Source organism: Rhipicephalus sanguineus, chromosome 3 (assembly GCF_013339695.2).
Source record: "Rhipicephalus sanguineus isolate Rsan-2018 chromosome 3, BIME_Rsan_1.4, whole genome shotgun sequence".
Classification (NCBI taxonomy): Eukaryota; Metazoa; Arthropoda; class Arachnida; order Ixodida; family Ixodidae; genus Rhipicephalus; species Rhipicephalus sanguineus.
Window position 1 is genome coordinate 46,722,773 of NC_051178.1, and position 18,708 is coordinate 46,741,480.

At 43.3% G+C, this 18,708-nt stretch overlaps 1 protein-coding gene across 1 annotated transcript in view; it reads right to left on the reverse strand.

The window, feature by feature from the left end:
• LOC119386617 (transcription termination factor 2) overlaps positions 1-14,493 on the reverse strand; it is a 91,338-nt gene extending 76,845 nt beyond the window's left edge. The window contains exons 1-2 of the mRNA XM_037653902.2: positions 14,107-14,493; positions 12,974-13,598 (exon numbers count right to left, since the gene is read on the reverse strand). Of these exons, the coding sequence (XP_037509830.1) occupies positions 12,974-13,598; positions 14,107-14,346 (865 nt within the window). The 5' untranslated portion in view covers positions 14,347-14,493. The remainder of the gene's footprint in view (positions 1-12,973; positions 13,599-14,106) is intronic.
• Between the last annotated feature and the right edge of the window lie 4,215 nt (positions 14,494-18,708).

The following is an 18,708-nucleotide window of genomic DNA, read 5'->3' on the forward strand; positions in this document are numbered from 1 at the left end:
CGCACGAGCGAGGGTGACAAACGCGGCTGAGGCAGAGATGAAAAGAGACGACCGATCCCCATTGCACGGAGGGCGCATGCAATAATGTAACACCGCCTGCCAGGCCTGCCGTTGATCACTACTCATGCAGAGAGGAAATGCGCCGCCCGTCTTGAAGGAGCATGAAGCGCGAGGGAAGGAAGGAGGGGGGCTCGAGTAGCAACTGTGGACTTTTGACATTAAGGGTGCAGTCGCGATTGCTGGCGCGCGCGCTATCTTAGCTGGTATCACAGACGTCTCGTATACCCTTCTAAATGCTGTGACCTCAACGCTTCTCTCCTTTGAGCAGCCGTATTCTGTTACACATAGGTCAGCAAAAGAACTGGAGCTCACTCAGACTCACTCAAGAAATATATTTTGCTCTGAGGGCTCACTCCTACTCAGACTCATAAAAATTTTCCTCAACCGAACTCACTCGGACTCAGACTCACTTAACTTTTTCTGAACCGGACTCACTCGGACTCAGACTCATCAACATATTACTCAGCCAGACTCACTCAGACTCTGACTCACGACTTGGCCTGCGTTTGAGTGTGTCAACTCATGAGTTTGTTAGCGTAAAATTAGCTTTTTCGATCATGGTGCCAATGCTCATTAATGCCATTATTTCACATAATCGGTGCTCTACGATATGACTTTTGATCTTATACCTTCAAATACGTGTTATCAGTGGTTTCAATCCACTAAAGACATTTTTATGATATACATGACTCACACAAGATATTTTATCAAGAACTTCCCGTGAAAGAGTTTGCGGAGGACCCCCCCCACCCACTTGCGCCTCTGATCAATAAATATTGAGGTGGCGCATGAACACTCGTGCGTTGACATATGTGTCAATAGACTTCAGTATAAATGCAAGCCTTATGATATAAGACTGATAGTAATGATGAAGATGAGCAGATAGGACAATAGGTCGGCAATAGAAGGTGGAACTCACTCAGACTCACTCAAGAAATATATTTTGTTCTTAGCGCTCACTCGGACTCAGGTTCACTAAAATTTTCCTCAGCCAAACTCACTCGGACTCATACTCACCAAAATATTACTCACCCAGACTCAGACTCACGGCCCGATTTGAGTCTGAGTGAGTCGACTCATGAGTGAGTTTGCCAACCTCTGCTCTTACACCAGCGTTGTGTAACTACGCGAGCCCGCATCCAAAGTGTTAGTTAGCTGTCAGCCTTACTTCGTATCATATTAGAAGTTGATGCTATCGCATTCATTGCTTCATCTGCAATGAAACTGATTTTTTTTTTGTAGATCTGCTTATTTAGCTTTTCAAGCTTCCTGTAGGTCAGTGTCTGTAAGGAGGACATCACAATAAGCACCTTCAGTTCGGCCACGCGGTTGACGTAGGCATCAAATGTGATGCCTTCCGTAACAAATTTCTCGCACAGAGCAAAATACAGAGCATTTAAGTTGCACCTCACTGTGATTACATTGTCAAGAGAGACGTTTACACTGTCACATTGTGAATGAAGCCATAAGACAAACAAAACGAAATATTTGCATTTTCCCATCACTTTCACAGTTACTGCCATGCACTTCTGGAATATCCTACTGACACCATGTGCATTTTGAGGCATTGCCTCACTTCACTAGAATTAACATGACATAGCTTTGCTGTCTAGGTTCCCTACATTTGCAATTCAGGAGCTCCTGTGCTTAGTGCCTAAATGACATGGCTCGGCATATGTGTAAGCATAACATTCGGTCTCTATAATGGTGAGGAACAAGCCTTCATGCTATAATTGTGCCAGTTTTTAATTTCGATGTGCAGAGATTAACTTCTTCCAGAAGCTAAAAGGCCAATATGATGTTGTGTCTACTTCAGTTGTAAGGTTTTGATGTTAATTTTTTTTCTTTCTGTGTATTTATTATCACTGCAGTCTTCTTTACACCTCAATGCAAGAAATTCCAAGACTACTATTCTGTTATCACTGTAGTAACATCTTTTGAGAATATAGGTTCATTACTATCGTATGAAAAATCGTCATATTTCTAGGTTGAGCAAATCTTCAAAAAAGCAAAACCTTTTCTTTCTGGTATCAACCACCATACTGAATTTGCCTGCCCATTATGAAAAAAAAAATACTTCAATACATGCTTGCAACCATGCTGAAATAAGTTCCAAAATAAAAGAAAATTGTTGGAATTATGGTAATTAATAACAAAAATGCATTTTAACCTGTCTGTATAAATGTTCCATAAATTCTCGCATGTGTAATTGTACAATATGAAATGTACATTCTATAATTTTCATCGCAACTACTCAGCTATGGTTGTGGTCTAGAAGTGTTTTAAAGCTGCTCATATGTTCATAGAACTGGACTGTAATGCACGATTGCATCAATGCTGCCATACGAGCAGACAGAGCTTATTCATGCTATGTGAGTGCAGCTTTTTTCTCTCGCCCACTATTTCCACTGCAACTTGCAGCAAAAATAAATTTCCAGATCGATTGATCAATTGATTGACTGATGCGAGCACTGTGTAGCACTCCAATTATTGCCACCATGGTCGATACGGGGTGCACAATGTCTTTAAATCGAGGCAGACTGCTGTCACCATAATTAGGTTTTGGCAGTAAAGACTGCACAGCAACTGTTACCACTAATTGATAGTCTTCTCTGGTAAGCACAACTGCATTCAATAAGGAAATTTCAATGACTCAAGTTTGTAGTAATCGCCTGCCCTCCTGATGTCATGCCCTTAAAACATGCGACAGAATGTGTAACAGTAGCTACAGCTAAGCTCCCATTTTAAGCAAAGAATTTCATTTTATGCAACTGTCACTATACTGAAATCCATCCTTGATCTGCTTTGAGTGCCACTTTGTAATAATATCTCATTCCCTTTTATTTTCATAAGATAATATTACTACAGCCCAGTTTTTAGCCGACTATATATGTTACAGCCACCATCGTGTATTTTTTCCAAGTATAATGGACGATGCGACACCCTGCAGAGGCATTGCTTTGTTCTAACAGCAAGTTCAGTGTCGCACTACTTCCCTTCTTGCATCATCAGTACTGACATATTTGAGTGAGCCCTCATTAACAAATTCATGTACTGTACTCACGGATTGAAACAGCACATTTAGGGCTAAGTATTGCACATGCTTTCGTTCCCACCGTCTTCAGTTCGGGTCATACCGGTGCAATTTCGATTCAAACGCGTAAATCAGAGTCAACATTATCTTTAGAGACCAGATTCGTCGCGACATGGCACGGTTATCTCGAGAAATCGTGCATACCAGTCGTTATATTAAAAAATTTGATGTTGCATTTGAATCCGTAATTACTGTGCACCCCAACATGCTGCTAAAACGTGTACTGTTTTACATAATAGTGACTCCTTTCTGTAATGCATCAGCTGTAGAGAAAACTGAATAAAATTTCCTTCCATTAGCAGGACACAGAGTTAATCAATTAAATATTAAAAAAAAGTTTTGCAAGACATTGCGAAGGTGGGCTACATTATGTTGATCACGGTGAAACCACAGCAAAAGAAGTATTTGAGGAGGAGAACGCCACCGCAGCACCGCAGCACGCGAGGGCGCCCGACAGTGTCATGGAAGAAATGTGGTTTTTGCCACAGCATGACAGATGACGCTTACGGCGTGTTGTCATCATTCACATGTTCTTCTCTGCATGCGACACATAGATATCACGATACCATCTCATATATTGTCAATTTTCCCAGATTTCCATCTGTATCATCAATAAGTAGAGGTGACAGTTATTTCAGCTGCAGATAGGAATAGGCACTGCCCTAATTATAAGCCGTACAGTACTTGAATCAAGCCACTAAAAGTGGTCCCTGAGCAGATGATGGTTGCCACATGCAAAGGTCCCTCACTCGCATGCTGTGAGCACCGATGCATAGGTTCTCTGTTTATGGCCTGAAGCTGGACCCTCGGGTTGTTAGCAAAGAGGTTTATTGAAAAGTGGCACATACCCAACGGTCAGCGGGGCATTTGCCCATGGCACATACCCATAAATACAGCTAAAATTCATTACTGGGTGCATATTGGTGGCACATAACGACAGGAATGGCCCAGATACTCACTGGTACGCAATCACAAGAATGGCCTGCATGACCAAGTGACACTAGTTGGTCTATTGCACCACACTCTTTGGATAGTGATACTATTTTATAACTGTGAAGTGCCTTCATTTTTCAATAAATTTCAGTGGGCTTTGGCCAGAGCAAGGGTTTCAAGGACTGTAGTTCTCAATCCTTAGAGCAAGCGTGACCAGCTTCAATTCGACCCATTTCCCCTCTTTGTTGCAAACACTATTTAGTTGTTGCTGTGCTTATGTAAAGTCCAATAACATGATGCTGCTCTCTGGTGTAAGGCATCTATGTAGAAGTGTTTGCTTGCAGCGCTGAAGCACTGTTCTTAGGCACTGAAACTTATTGCTGCCAAGTGTATGTTTCTGTTTTTTTCATGCCAAACAGCAGTGCCGTATCATGAAAATCGCATGTCATCACTGCAATATTAAGGTTTCTTTTTGGGTCATCTGCATGTAAGTTTAGCAAAGTGAATCAAATTTTGCAGCAGGCATGGCTTTACAAATTTGTGCAGTATCACACGTGTAATATTCTTTTGCAGATGAAAATGAAGCAGCTCCCAGAAATCCAGGGTGACATCCTGAACAGACTACTTCAAGGTCTTCCTTAAGGTTTGCCTGCCCAAATGCACCTTGAACAAGCTACCATACTTAGACTGAAATTAAAACCCTTTTGTAAAGTTGAGATTTACAATGTAGATTGCGAATTATCAAAACAATGCGATGTATTGCTCATGCATACAGGCAGTCTTACAGTGCTGCAGCAAACTAAGAAACGAGAGATCAGTTTTTTATACTCTGAAGGATAGCTAACTGAAAATATGCGTACGTGAATTCAGTCATTGTCATGAAGTGCTTGTTCGTTTGCTTGTTTATGTGTTAATTTAATGTGAAGTGCCTCTAAGAAGACAGTCATGGAAATGTAGAAACAGCCTTGAACTTTACATTAGAAGTGGGTTTCTTTGCTCTGAACTGACTTCACACTATTGGAAACATTTGGAAGCACTCATGAAGTTGATGGAATTTAAAGCAGTACCTTTCACTTTCACTTTCACTTTATTTCCTTAAAGGCCCCGAGTGGGGGCATTACATAAGGGGTGGGTGTACAGTAAGGGTGCATGATACATGACCATTCAGGATGAGAAGTGCAATTTTACAGCATCAATGAAAGCATCTGGGTTGGCGGTGGCAACGATGGCGTGGGGAAGGCCGTTCCAGTCTACAATGGTGCGTGGGAAAAAAGAAGACGAGAAGGTGAGAGTACGGGTTTGAGGACGAGCAACACTTAAGCAATGACCTGTACGAAGGGATATGCGAGCAGGCGGTGAGATGTAAGGTGGCTGATTGAGTGGACTGTGGTACATTTTGTGAAACAGGGATAGGCTGGCAGTGCGACGGCGGCAGGAAAGGGCGGGCAGGCCGGTTTCCGCCTTTAGCGAGGATACACTAACGTTATACGAATATGATGAGTGGATGAACCTGACGGCGCGGTTCTGCAACATTTCTAATGCGTCAATGAGATAAGATTGATGAGGATTCCAGATTGCGGAAGCGTACTCAAGTTTTGGACGAATTAAAGACTTGTAGGCGATAAGTTTAACGTGAGGAGGAGAGCTTCGTAAATGACGTCTGAGAAAGCCTAGGGTTATGTTACTGGATGAGATGATGTTAGACACATGTGGAAACCAATTGAGATCTTTGGAGATAGTTACACCGAGATATTTGAAGGTACTAACAGATTCAATAGGAGTGCTAGCAATTTTGTACGGATAGAGGAGAGGGCTTCGCGAGCGGGTGACGGACATTACTTTACATTTACTGGGATTCAGGATCATAAGCCAGCGATCGCACCAATTCAGGATTTTAGTTAAACTGCTCTGCAGCTCGGCCTGGTCGGAGGTATTTCTTATTGACTGGTAAATAACACAATCGTCTGCGAACATACGAATAGAGCAAGTAACTTCCAAAGGTAGATCATTGATATTTTTTATTATTTATTTACAAATACTGCAGGCCCTACTCGGGCCCAAGCAGGAGTGGGAACAGCATTAACATAAACAATAACAACAATACTGATTACAACAGTCGCTAAATTACCGGTAAAGCAAACGCCAACTACAATCAACATATGCTTCGCAATTCCAAACACACAACATTATAACAGTGATAAAACATGCACATACAACAATTCAACACATGAGGTAAATTCTCTATACATAAAAAAATGAACGTGGGAGTCAACTGCCAACATAGCTGTTCAGCATAACATAGCTTTACATGTCAAACGAAAGGTTATTTAAAAACTGAACAAACGATTCTGTTGTATTAGCGTTAACTACTTCTTCGGGTAATTTATTCCATAGTGATATTGCATGCGGAAAAAGGGAATGCTGGTGTATTTTAAGATTACTAAATGGCTGTTTAACGGTTTTGTTGTGGTTTGTACGACCCGACCGCATGGGGGGCTCAGTTAAGTAACTTTCACGAGGAATTTTATAGTGACCGTGGTACAGCTGATATAAAAATTTCATACATTTCTGCGATGAGCTAGTTTTTTCAATTTGCCCTGTCGCGAAGAACGGACACGCTTGAAAAACGCGAGTATGTGGTGTATATAAACCTCAAGGCCAGATTTTGCACTCTTTCTAATTTCCCGATTAAGTACTTTTGATGCGGGCTCCATATCAGATCCGCATATTCTAATTTCGGTCTGACGAGAGTCTTGTATGCAGTTAATTTTACGGTTGATGACGTACGACGCAATTTTCGTTTCAAAAATGCGAGCTTTTTTAGCGCGTTGCTGCACACATTTTCTATATGTGTTTCCCAAGTTAAACTGTTTGTAATTGTAACACCTAAATACTTTACTTGATTGGTTTTTTTAATGTAATATCAGGAACAATAGGGGACCCAGAACGGAGCCCTGGGGGACGCCGGAGGATACAGGGACGGGGCTAGAAGCTGTGTTATTGATGCGCACACACTGAGACCGATTGGTAAGGAATTCTTTAACCCATTGTATGACATCTGGATGCAAGCCTAAATGGGAAAGTTTTAACAGCAGGCGTTGATGTGGTACCTTGTCAAAGGCTTTAGCATAGTCAAGGAATATTGCGTCTACCTGTATGTTAGAGTCCATGTTTAAATGCAGATCATGAAGAAAAAGAGCGAGCTGTGTTTCGCAGGACAGACCCTTGCGAAAACCATGCTGCGATGAATGGAAAAAACTGTTGGAATCGAGGAAGTTCATGATGTTAGTGTAAATGATATGTTCCATGATTTTACACGGTATGCTGGTTATGGAGATGGGCCGGTAGTTTAATGGTGAAACTCTGTTACCTGACTTGTAGACGGGAACGACCTTGCCCACCTTCCATTCGTTTGGTAGAGTGGCTGATGATAGAGACTGCGAGAACAACAAGGTTAAAAGTGCGGCAGAAATATGCTTAGTGTTTTTTAACAGTTTAGAAGTGATGTCATCAACACCTGCGGACGACGATACCTTTAGTTTTTCAATCAATGATGCGACGCCTTCAGCCGAGAAATTTATAGCCGGCATTATTGACATGGTAGGGGCAGAACACTCAGGTAGAGGGGCGTCTGGTTCGGCTGTGAAAACGGACGAAAAAGCGGCGTTAAATGTATTAGCGCACTCAGAATCTGAAAGAATATCACCCTGATCAGTATAGATACGGATAGTGCGGTTGGGCTGAGGGTTAACTGTCTGCCAGAATTTACGGGGGTTATCGGTTATCATGCGGGGAAGGTCCGAGTGAAAAAAGGAATGTTTACGTTGACGAACTGCTGCGAGATATGCTCGTTCAGCTTGATAGTATCTGTCCCACGAGTCGGCATTTGGTTTAAACTTCGCAATACGAAAGAGCCGCTTCTTTTTGTTCTCAAGTGTTTTCAGGGTTTTGGTGTACCACGGCTTATGACGATTGGAAGGAATAGTGGTGAGTGGAATATATTTATCGGCTAAAACATTAATCTTGTCCTGAAATAATGACCAGTTTTGTTGCACAGAGTGATTGTCAAATGTCGACTCGTAGGACTGATAAAATTCATGCAGTTCGTCGTTTATGGCCGAGTAGTTACCTTTGTTGTAGAGGCGGATTTTTTTTGCTGGTGAATGGTGAAAAGGTGGTTTGAGGGAAAATGTGGCATGAATTACTTTATGGTCGCTTATTTCTTTAAGGTAACTAATTGATGACATGTATTCGGGATGAGATGTCAGAATAAGGTCAAGCGTGTTGGCACAATCTTGCGTGACACGAGTTGGTTCTTTTATCAGTTGGGTCAGATTATGGTTAAGGCAGAAGTCCAGAAATTCAGCAGCTTCCGAGTTCCCTGTAGCTAACTGCGTAGTAGACCAATCAATATTGGGGTAATTAAAGTCACCGAAAAGCAAGATGCATGCGTTAGGGTGCCTCTTGGCTAAGTCACTCAGATGATTAAGTCACTATAATGATTAATACAACGTAATAGAGAATTAAGCTGCGCTTAATTGGTCCTTATTGTGATGTTCATTCAATTGCATAACAAGTTATAAAGCATATGAATATGCACCCATATTTAAAAGAAATACAGCCGACTCTATAGGTGCCTGCCATACATAGCGATTTGCGTGATGTACATTTAATGAAACGAGGACTATCCTGTCCACGCAAAGAAAACACTGCTCTAGCCACTAACTGACATTTGGATTTGTTTTGGTTGCCTTTTCAGTCAACTTAGCTTCTGTCCTTTTATTCAAATTGATTAAATTCTCACTTGCCAACTGGTTGTTTGTAGAAATATTTCGCACACACAATACTTCGGACACACACACTATGATTAAATATAAAGTTTAAATGGAAGCAAAATAAGTTACTAATAGTGTGTCAAAGAAATAGTGGGGCAATAAAAAAACAAAAAACTCAGTTCTACATGACAACTCGGTTATCTGCTTTACATTTTCTAAGTGTGATATGGAAGTAACAGGTAGTCATAAACGTCTTTCTTCTTTCTTGAGTTTTCGTCAGTCAAGTATTGCATACTAAGATTGAATGTGCAGCTCATTTACCTCAGTAAAGTGCTGAAGGTGAAAACCCAACGACAGTTTCGTTGGGCGTGCAAAGTAGTTGTAGGACTATTGAAACATGCAGGGTCTGTTTGATAGCTGCAGTCTAGGGCTGACCACAAAAAGTGAGCATTATTAAAATATGAGTCAGGAATGAATTCTCTCTCTCTCTCTCTGTGTGTGTGTGGGTGTGTGTGTGCGTGCGTGCGTGTGTGTGTACACACTTGAGAAAAATGATCTCATATACATCTGTTGCATAAATATGGAGGCCATCTCATGCCTGTCTTTGTGATCTGAAAAATTAATCAGTTCTAAATGTGAACCTCTTAGAAGTTATGTGCTACATTGTTATGTGTCACTAATTATGAGATCAGAACCTTGTGAAGCCAGACAGTAAGAACATGAAATAACAGCCATGAATTAGTAAAGGAGCTGCTTTGCCCATATTTTGTGAGTCATGATTGTATCAAGCCAACAGATAATGAAGCATGCAAAACACAAAAGTTATTCATAGTTTTTAATTAAAGTGTAGGAATGATAAAAGTAAACGCAAATGAATGTGGATAAAAACACAACTAGCCGTCAGTAGCAGCCTAACCTACAGATGTATGTCTCACGGTAATGGCAGGATCGGTGGTACATCCTATTCATCATTTATGTTATCATGACTAAAGTAATTAAATTATCTACAGGTTGATTAGGCATTACAGTCATCATGCAAAGGTGGTGTGTAAGCCACTAGCCACTTGAAAATATGTTTTCGCATATGTGATATCAAATTTGTCTGTTCTTATCCGAACTTTGAAAATTTGCTTACATTGCCCCAAACTGTCCATGAGTGAGCTCATCTAACGTCATTTGAGCAATGTGATGACAAGCAGCTGCAATGAGGACTTTTAGTTGCATTCAGCATTTCAATATCACGTTGTTGATAAAATTTGGAGAAATTGACAGCTCTTGTACAAAACGAACTTTCACATTATTTTTCACGTTATTTATTTTGATTTTGCAGCTAGAAAAGTCCCGCAAGAAGAAAAACAAGGACATGACACAAATGGGCCAAGGACATTGAAGACAGCTATTAGGGAGTTTGCAAACCAGGCTACACAGGTGTCGGTAGAAGATGTTTTCTGCAGCCTCTATCAACTGCGTGGTTCTGATGACATTGAGAAAATAGAACGTGCTACGAGAGGGCAGAGCATCAACAATTTCTGGCTGGAGCACCACACTGGAATGATAACTGCATCGGTGGCCCACGGTGTTTTCACCGTGGGCCACCGATGGGGCCTCACGATGTGCGCCCTCTGTTGAAACAATTAATGCGAGAAAAATGTGCAAGGACGGGAGACATGCAGAGAGGCATCAGTCTTGAGCCGACTGTCAAGACCTGCTACTTGGAACAAAATCACCAACACGATAATCTTTGTATTCAAGAATGTGGCCTATTTGTGCTCCAGCGCGAGCCATTCATTGGTGCAAGCCCTGATGGTGTTGTGGCGTGTGCTTGCTGTCCACCAAGACTTCTGTAGGTGAAATGCCCCAAGAGCAGAGAGAAATTTATGAAGTCAGAAACATGTTGTGAAGGTGGCACCAGGCACATAAAGCATAGAAGTGGCTACTTCTGTCAAGCACAGGCGTAGATGGGAGCTACGAACTTTAGTGTAACTGACATATTTGTCTATGTCAATGAGACAGAGAACATAACTCTGAATGTGCCTTTCTCACAGCCTTGTTTTGAAGATGTAGTTGAAAGATGTACTTTACATTTAGGCAATATGTTTTGCCACACATTCTTCATTTGGTACAGTAAGAATGTTGTATGTGGAGAGGCATAAGCTGTGATAAGCAGTAAAAAGTGCACAAGCTTTTAGTGCATAAATTTTTTATTTTACTTACAGGTATAGTCAAGTGTTTACGAGATGAGGCACCACAAAAAACTTTCTGGGCTTAGGTGCATAGCCTAGATTTTTGCACTGTGTGCAGTAGTGTACAACATAACGTTTAAGTGGCTGCAAGCTGAGCCTGCACTGACATTTGATTTCTTTTTGCAAAACCCTTTTCATGTAAACTCCTGGTGCTGCTGGCAGAGACGTGTCTGCATTTCCAAAGCGCAAGGCAGTATTCATGAGCATGCACTGACAAGACGGTTAGCATGCATTCATGACAAACTTTAGCGCAAGCAGAACACGAGGAAGTAGAACAAGGTACTACTTAATGAACTAGGAGTACTGTACTGCCACTGTGCATTAATACGACGACTTACTTTTTCAAGTGTGGATGCCACTGGTTATAAATAGCCTGAGGTATACATCTAATGTTGCTACCATAACTTGGCTTTGCTACACCTTGTACTTTTCTTATGTTCAGCAGACCAGCTGCCAGGGCGTGATTCACTAAAGGAAACACCAGTGACGTAAGATCACAGCCAGAAGTGCTTTTGCTGGTTGCATCTGTGTTATATTAAGGCTCAGGGGAAAGCCAATAGGCAGTGTCTTCTTTTAATGTTGCTTGGTACATCTTTCATTGCAGGAATTCATACTGGAACTGTAATTTGCATCTAGTACCATGCATGCTCTTGATTGTGCAATACACGTTTGCAGAAACCTGTCATTTGAGTACAAAAATAATGCACCATTTTTATTTATTTTTAGCATATCACAGTATGAAGGTGGTCTATGTTATGTGTTTAAAACTTGAAAGTGTTTCTTTTTTTTTGTTAAGGGATGTGGTGCAAGCTGTACAAAATGTCAACAAAAGGGCATCAAATGTGTCTAACCATGCTTGATGCAGGCATTGTAGCAATAAATGTGTTCTGTTTATTCAGTGTTCAGTTAAAGAAAGTTCTTGCAAGTTCTCATGTGAACTAGTCAAGAAGCCCATTTATGTTGTGTCCCATCATTCCCATGTTTAACACGATCAGATATGGGTGCTTGACACCACATGGGATAAGGTGTAATGCAGAATTTTGTGACAAAATTGTTAACTTTTCATGTATTGAAAAATGCAGTGTAGCATTTTTATATGTTGTTTGAGTGGTCACTGCAATAAAGGCAACTATAGTGAAATTTCATGTGCTCACTAGTTTGTACAACAGCAATTTATTCACAACTTCTCGCTTCACAAATAAAGATATAGTGAGGGCCTGTTGCTTTGCCCAGGGAACTTTGCAGTGACTTTCTAAGCACTTTCACACATAGTAGCACACCATTGAACAGCTTACATGTAGTTCTTTACAAACTTTTGCTCTGCATGGAATGTATCTTTTCTGCACTTTCGTCAAACACTGCTTTCACATCAGAGTGCTTTCAGAGTGCATCACTGCTTTCATGTCAGAGCAGTACTTCACCACTGCGCAGCACTCGCCGCGGAGACAAGCGGCCGCAGTTCTAAGAAACAAAGAGCTGTAGTTCTAACTGAACGTCGAAAGCAGACCCACGGTTGTTCGAACGGCATCAGTAGCCACCATACACAAGATGACCAACTGAACTGCTTTTTTTGTTGAGATTTACCACAACGGTGGTTTCAACACGGCACTGGGCCTACGTAGCAGACGAAAGTGCGCGAATCCTCGCTCTTAATGTCATACAGGTGCCGTTTGCAGCGCCGCCATCGGTCACACACCCGGCGAATAGCCTCAAAATTTGGTGACACCACCTGTTTAGGCATCCTCCGAGCTTTTTGTACTAACGAAAGGGCCTGCCACAGTGCAACATGAAAGACAAAGCTACAAAAAAAAGCTACATTTCAATCTCTGCTTGAAACTGCCTGTTAAAAGAAAGCAGATCATACATACCTTCTCGCACACTCGTTGAAGATGACATCCCTTTCGGTGAAATATCAGCTGCCGTTGAACATTGGAAACTGGACTTGGACAGATCACCATCTGCCGGAAGATGTTCTCGAGAGCAGCTCTGTGCTCTGTTGTCTTTCGATTCGGGTGATCTTTGCTTTCCTGTAGACTCGGGCAGAACGCAGCTCTTTCCGACATCCTGGCTTAATCTGTCACTACACTTTTTATCGTCGCCTCTTGATGCTGATGCACTTGAACGATGTGCATCAGCACTATCCTTCGTTTGAGAGCCTTTGTCAGGCCGGCTCTCTTTTGAAGAGTCACATTCTCTGGCACTAATTTTGGTTGGGGCACTCTCTTTTGACTCTTTAGCAGCGACAGGTGGCCGCTCAGCCCTTGTGTCAGCTTGTCTCACCGCCCTCTCGACTGCCACGTCTGATCTGCAGTCCCCTCGGGAAGAATTTTCAGCAGCCACGCTCGTATCCTTTGCTGCGCAGCCTTTCGTGCCAGTATCGCTTGTTGCCGACAGGCACAGAAGCGAGAGCTGGTCTTCCAGTTCTTTCAACTGGTCCTTGAGCCGTTTGCCTCCGTCGGGGAGGGTGTTCAGCTTGATGGTTCCAATTACTTTCTGCGTGTATAAAAACAGAAGTTTTGAAGGGTGCTTTGAGTGCTTTTTATGTTTACGTGAAGTCACCTTAACCTAAGCGGCGTGTAGCTTTTCAGTAACCGATTACACTCACTGCGTGGAAAACAATCCTAAAGGTTAACGTTGATTCGTTCGACACGATATCTTTTACGTTTCTTTCATTGCTTCCGGACTTTCATTGTGCTCAGAAACGATTCCACGCTTCTTTCAAGCTTCGCTCACCGTTTTTAAAGATGGTGTATGGAATACAAGGCGACAAGGGCCTCACGCTTTCGAGCACTAGTTTCACGGTCCCAGAAGCAGAAAGATTCAGTAACATTATGACATACATGCGTAAGTAGACACGCCTCAAATACGGGCGAAACAAGCGCTGCCGCTGTTTACGTGAGAGCTGCGCATATCAACTCCTCGAATAAAGGCATCACGCTCGCGTGCTTTCAGTTTGAACAACAAGGAATGTGCCAACGCGTACTGTAGCACGCGCTCTAACCTTTTTCTTCTGTATCTCCAACTCCAGTGCCTCTTTTGACTTGGTCGTGGATGGGAGCTTAGCCGCCGCAGTCCTGGTCGGCATTTCAGGCGCGTCCTGCAGCGATGGTGGCCTCAGCACTTTCTGTTTTTCGGCCACGCGATCATTGCCACGGTGACGCGAGAACGCCTCCGATTTTTCTCGACGTTCGCTCTCAGGTTGCTCGCCTGTTTTCCTGCCGCACTCGCCTAAAGACTCCATACTTCGCAAGCACAGCCTCAAAGGCGTGAAACGTTGTCACCGAGGCATTACACTTAGGGAAATGATACAGTTTCTGGTAGGGCAACGGAGTCGACGTTGTCGCACTACAAATTTCGCCGCCAAGATCGCAAAACCACGACGACCACGAGTCGACAAACCGCGAAAGCCCTTTCGGTTTTTCTTTAGTATCGTATGTAAGAAGACTATTTTGGTTATTTATTCACACATCTAAATGCTTCATCGCGTATGCGAAAATTAACCTCGTATTATATAAAATTAAGCGTGCCAAATTAATAAGCTTTTCTAGAACACGAATGAATAACGTAAAATACGAAGCTAAGAACAGCGCCGCATTTCTCATACTCACGTGTTCTAAAAGCGCGTCGTTTGAACTGAATATTAACCCTTTCGGCCCTGGCGGTGTCAATTGACACCATCACCCAACATTTCCTGTAGCAACCTCGGAAATGAAACGCGAAACTGCCCCTGCTTGGGGGAATACTTCTTCAATGTATCCCACTGCGATTGACACCAAAATGGTGGACATGCCTGGCGGAAGATGGTGCCGCTAAGAGAAGAAGCTTGACCGAAGTGAAGGGTGTACGACGAGGCGGGTCAGCCGAGGCGGCCTAAGCCATTTCGGGTCGAACGTACCGAAGTCTGTTTCAATGAGTATCACACTGAAAATTGCAGACGCTGGTTCACATTTTGTGTACCTCTAGTGAATAGTAGGAAAAAAATATGCCATTTTTTCCCCCCCCCCCCCTTTCACAACCACTGAGCCCTGAATGACCTAATTTGATGTCATGTCTGTAAATCGGCTTAATACTTGCACCGTGGCTCAATTTTTCGTTTGTGGTCTTCTGAGGTCATAACTATACGAAAACAAGGCACAACACACTCCCCGACTAAAAATAAAAAACACAGGGCTGAAAGGGTTAACGCCAAGCAGCCTACAATATCAGCCATTAAGACTATCCACGCCTATTGTTTTGCACTTGCGGTTCGCGAAATGATTGAGCGTGGGTAGCGGTGTAGATGGGCTGAGCTGCGCTTTACGCTCTCCCGCTTTCAGTGGGCAGCAACGTCAGGAAGGGATGTGTCGGCGGCTGGTGGTCCCGACGAAGTAGGCAGGCGGAAAGACGACCGGCTTGACGAAACGCGGCCGGCTGGGACGCCGTTCCAGCCCCGGAACACGCTGAGTTGGCGCTACAGCGCCGAAGAAATAGAAGTTAGAAAGATTTCGCCGCTGCAACAGTTGACGGACGAAAAAACATGGACCAACACAGACGAAGCCGCATCTAACAACTGACTTTATGAACCAAGAAGGTCAAAAGGAGAGGAAAAAAAAGACGTAACATACGAAAGAAAGGGCACTGTAGGCAAACCACGCATGAGCCAAGCATCGGTGCTATCTATGCAGTGAAACACGTGCATAAATCTAATTCAAACTTTACGTCTGTATCAATGAGGTCACTTATGATCCGATTACATTTATATTTGTGTCGCTAAACATGACACTTGTCTTTCCGTGAGTGCTATAGATGGGGAGCTAACGCATGCGCCAAACTTCCCCGACATCAAGCTTCAATGATAGTTCTTCTGTTTTTGTCCTTGCTGTGCGCCACAATGGAAGTGTCCCTGAAATTTGGGTTACATTTACAATCAGAGCAGTGCTGAGCGAGATTCCCTTCGATTGCAACCCTACTACACAAATTTTTGTGTTCCTGAAGCCTTTTGTTCAGGCACCTGCCCGTCTGCCCAATGTAAGATGCCCCGCAGGTTAAAGGAATCCTGTATACAACTCCTACCTTGCACTCTACAAATTTTTTGACGTGTCTGACGCCACATTCTGCATCTCGGGCGTCGCCTTCACTACTCTGGGAGTTGACTTTCCTACACAAGCCTTTTTGGGCGCCGAGAATACCACTTGCACACCATACCGGGAAGCCACTTTTTTTAATCTATGCGCTACGGTGTGCAAGTACGGCAACACTACCACCGGATTCTTGTTTCTTTCCTTTTTCTTCTCGGTGCTATTAATCTCTTTTAGGCAGCATTCTGCCACTGCCGACAGGACCCCGTTTGGATAACCGCTCTTTTTTAAGCGCTCTATTTGCAAGCTCATGCTTTCACTCGTTCTGTGCTGACATGATTTTTTAGTCGCCTGCATCATGCACGATTTTGCAATGCCTCTTTTTATAAGTTTCGTGTGATTAGACTCAAATGGCAAGATAGGTTTGCCACTGCGTGTCTTGTACATCCAACACGTGTGCTCCGACCCGGCACTGATTTCCAAATCTAGGAACTGGACGTCACGCCTAGACGTCACGTTCGAGCGTGGAGTACCATTTCTCGAAGCGTGGAGTACCATTTCCGACGAGGTGGTCGTCAAGAGCTTTAAGAAGACTGGCATTTCCAACGCGCTCGACGGGACAGAAGATGACCGTCTGTGGGACAGTGAAGACACTGCCGATTCCGACAGGGAATCGTGCGGCGACGACACTGACGCCAGTGACGCTTCGGACTCAGAATGAACGTTAGGGGGTCAGAGAGTTCAAAAATAAAAGGGCAGTGTTCCATGCATGTTGCTCCTGCGTAATGCATGCATTTTATTACAAAGGTAAGCCTTACTCTACTTTTATTTTTGGTTATGTTCATGATAGCTATCGTAAGAATTCAGATTAGCGACTTCTTTGCGTTTTCGGTGCTCAGAATATTGTTTCACGGAAAATTTACCTCGCGTAATGATCGCACCCCGAAGTTGGCGTCAATTTTTAAAAAATAAAAGTGCGATCATTATGCGAGTATATACGGTATATTATTAACATCTACAGCTATTATTTCGCATGTAAAGCCTAAGAGAAGTCTTATAAGATCAGTATTTCATCTGCAGTTTACTCCACTTCTCCACGTGCAGGTACTCCACGTCACGGCCTAGACGTCACGTTCGAGTTCACGGTGGACAACCGGCTGCAGTTCCTAGATTTGGAAATCAGTGCCGGGTCGGAGCACACGTGTTGGATGTACAAGACACGCAGTGGCAAACCTATCTTGCCATTTGAGTCTAATCACACGAAACTTATAAAAAGAGGCATTGCAAAATCGTGCATGATGCAGGCGACTAAAAAATCATGTCAGCACAGAACGAGTGAAAGCATGAGCTTGCAAATAGAGCGCTTAAAAAAGAGCGGTTATCCAAACGGGGTCCTGTCGGCAGTGGCAGAATGCTGCCTAAAAGAGATTAATAGCACCGAGAAGAAAAGGAAAGAAACAAGAATCCGGTGGTAGTGTTGCCGTACTTGCACACCGTAGCGCATAGATTAAAAAAAGTGGCTTCCCGGTATGGTGTGCAAGTGGTATTCTCGGCGCCCAAAAAGGCTTGTGTAGGAAAGTCAACTCCCAGAGTAGTGAAGGCGACGCCCGAGATGCAGAATGTGGCGTCAGACACGTCAAAAAATTTGTAGAGTGCAAGGTAGGAGTTGTATACAGGATTCCTTTAACCTGCGGGGCATCTTACATTGGGCAGACGGGCAGGTGCCTGAACAAAAGGCTTCAGGAACACAAAAATTTGTGTAGTAGGGTTGCAATCGAAGGGAATCTCGCTCAGCACTGCTCTGATTGTAAATGTAACCCAAATTTCAGGGACACTTCCATTGTGGCGCACAGCAAGGACAAAAACAGAAGAACTATCATTGAAGCTTGATGTCGGGGAAGTTTGGCGCATGCGTTAGCTCCCCATCTATAGCACTCACGGAAAGACAAGTGTCATGTTTAGCGACACAAATATAAATGTAATCGGATCATAAGTGACCTCATTGATACAGACGTAAAGTTTGAATTAGATTTATGCACGTGTTTCACTGCATAGATAGCACCGATGCTTGGCTCATGCGTGGTTTGCCTACAGTGCCCTTTCTTTCGTATGTTACGTCTTTTTTTCCTCTCCTTTTGACCTTCTTGGTTCAATAAATTCAGTTGTTAGATGCGCTTCGTCTGTGTTGTCCATGTTTTTTCGTCCTCAACTTTGCAGCGCGAAAATCTTCTACAGTATGTTCCAACTAGCCCCCACCCAAGCTCTTCTGAGAAAAGAAGAACGTCCGCACTCGACGAGTACTGCTCACACACTCTCCTTATTTACAAGTGCGCCGGTTGATATCGACTGAGTACCGCAAAGGTAGGCTGCACGCGGGCAACATTGGGTGGCGGCGGCCATGTCCCTTCCAGACCGTCCGGCGCGTTGCTAGCGTGTGTTGAGAAGTGACCGATCTTTTAGCCTCTGTGCCGTGTTACGCTCGGCAGAACGGCATTATGTGTGTGTGTTTCTTCAAGAGGATATTAGAAGTGATTTCGAGTCATCGA